General features: G+C 34.3%; 1 protein-coding gene across 1 annotated transcript; it reads left to right on the top strand.

Annotated features, from left to right (window-relative positions):
• Positions 1-250: 250 nt before the first annotated feature.
• LOC113337963 (probable 2-oxoglutarate-dependent dioxygenase AOP1) lies at positions 251-1,120 on the top strand. The gene is made up of 4 exons (XM_026583495.1): positions 251-357; positions 604-741; positions 828-921; positions 1,043-1,120. Exons 1-4 carry the CDS (start codon positions 251-253, stop codon positions 1,118-1,120), a joined length of 417 nt encoding a protein of 138 aa, XP_026439280.1.
• The last annotated feature ends 236 nt before the right edge of the window (positions 1,121-1,356 follow it).

The following is a 1,356-nucleotide window of genomic DNA, read 5'->3' as shown; positions in this document are numbered from 1 at the left end:
GAGAGGGTAGGGTGGAGAATACCGTTTCCATAATCTTTAGCATTGGAAATACAAAAGTTAAAACTTAATACTCTAGATCTAATTTTTTTAACACACAAAAAATTTTTGTAAGTAAATTAACATTAGTACAAATAGTAAAAGAATTCAGATAATATGGAAGAATTTATGCATACAAGTAAGAGAAGCTTTCGCAAATTATGGAGGTTTCCGAGTAGTCTATGATAAAGTTCCAAATGAACTCCATGAAGAAATGCTTAAGGGATTAAAAGGATTGTTTGATCTTCCTGATGATACTAAAATGAAGAATTCTAGTTTCGTGCATCATGGTTACTTGGGCAATTTTGAAGGACGACCAATGTACGGAGTTTAGGAATTCACAATGCACCATCCTTGAACAGACTCAATCCTTCACGGACCTTCTGTGACCTGATGGAAACCCTGCTTCCTGGTAATGTTGAATTCTCACTCTCTTATTTTCATTATTCCTAAACTACGAACGTGTAACGTTTTTGTCACTTTAAATGTACTGGTAGGATTATGCAAAATATATAAGAATTATAAATCATTATTGATGTTATTGTATTGATATTCACATTGTTGTAGTCAAACATTGAACTCAATGATTAAAATGATGCAAGAACATGAAGGATTGGCGCGAAATATGATTTTCGAGAGCTTAGGAGTGAAGCATTATTATGATACTTACATCAAGTACAATGATTACTTATTCCGTGTAGTGAAGTACAACGCTCCATTCACTGATGATTGAACCTTGGTCTTTCTCCTCATACTGACTAAGATCTCCTTACCATTTTATATGAACACAGACAAGGAATTGAAATCCTCTACAAAGAAAGCCAATGGCTTCAAGTTGTACGACAACCCAAAATATTTGTAGTTATAGCGGGCAAAACCCTCATGGCATGTTTCTTATTTTTGCTCCCATTAACATGATACTTATATGTGATAACTCACTATGTGACTTTCAAAAACTAAAGGGAGTAAAGTGCATACTGACTACTAATAGTTTTTACTTGTACAGGCTTGGAGCAATGGAAGGATTCATGCACCAAAACACAGAGTAATTGTGAAAGGAAAAATAGATAGATACCCTTATTGATTGTTTGCATGTCTGAAAGATGGAGTAATTGTTGAAACCCCGAAAGACTTAGTAGACAATGATCATCCTATGCCATATCGTTCTTTCAACTACAAAGATTATATTCAATATCTTATAGCCAGTTTCTACCTTGACTTTTCCCTCGATACCTTCATTGGTACAGGAGGAGGAACAATTTGATTACAGTGCATAAAACATTCTCTAACGTGTTTTATCACTGGTATTTTGTGATATGC

Source organism: Papaver somniferum, unplaced genomic scaffold (genome assembly GCF_003573695.1).
Source record: "Papaver somniferum cultivar HN1 unplaced genomic scaffold, ASM357369v1 unplaced-scaffold_18, whole genome shotgun sequence".
NCBI lineage: Eukaryota > Viridiplantae > Streptophyta > Magnoliopsida > Ranunculales > Papaveraceae > Papaver > Papaver somniferum.
The sequence above is the reverse complement of the archived record's forward strand: the minus strand, read 5'-3'. Positions and strand labels throughout refer to the sequence as shown.

Bases quoted from the DNA above. Each gene is read 5' to 3' on its own strand.
- LOC113337963 (XM_026583495.1), top strand. From the start codon at position 251: ATGCTTAAGGGATTAAAAGGATTGTTTGATCTTCCTGATGATACTAAA. The intron at 358-603 runs GTACGGAGTTTA...ACATTGTTGTAG, and splicing joins AATTTTGAAGGACGACCAAT to TCAAACATTGAACTCAATGA. The intron at 742-827 runs GTACAACGCTCC...ATATGAACACAG, and splicing joins TACTTATTCCGTGTAGTGAA to ACAAGGAATTGAAATCCTCT.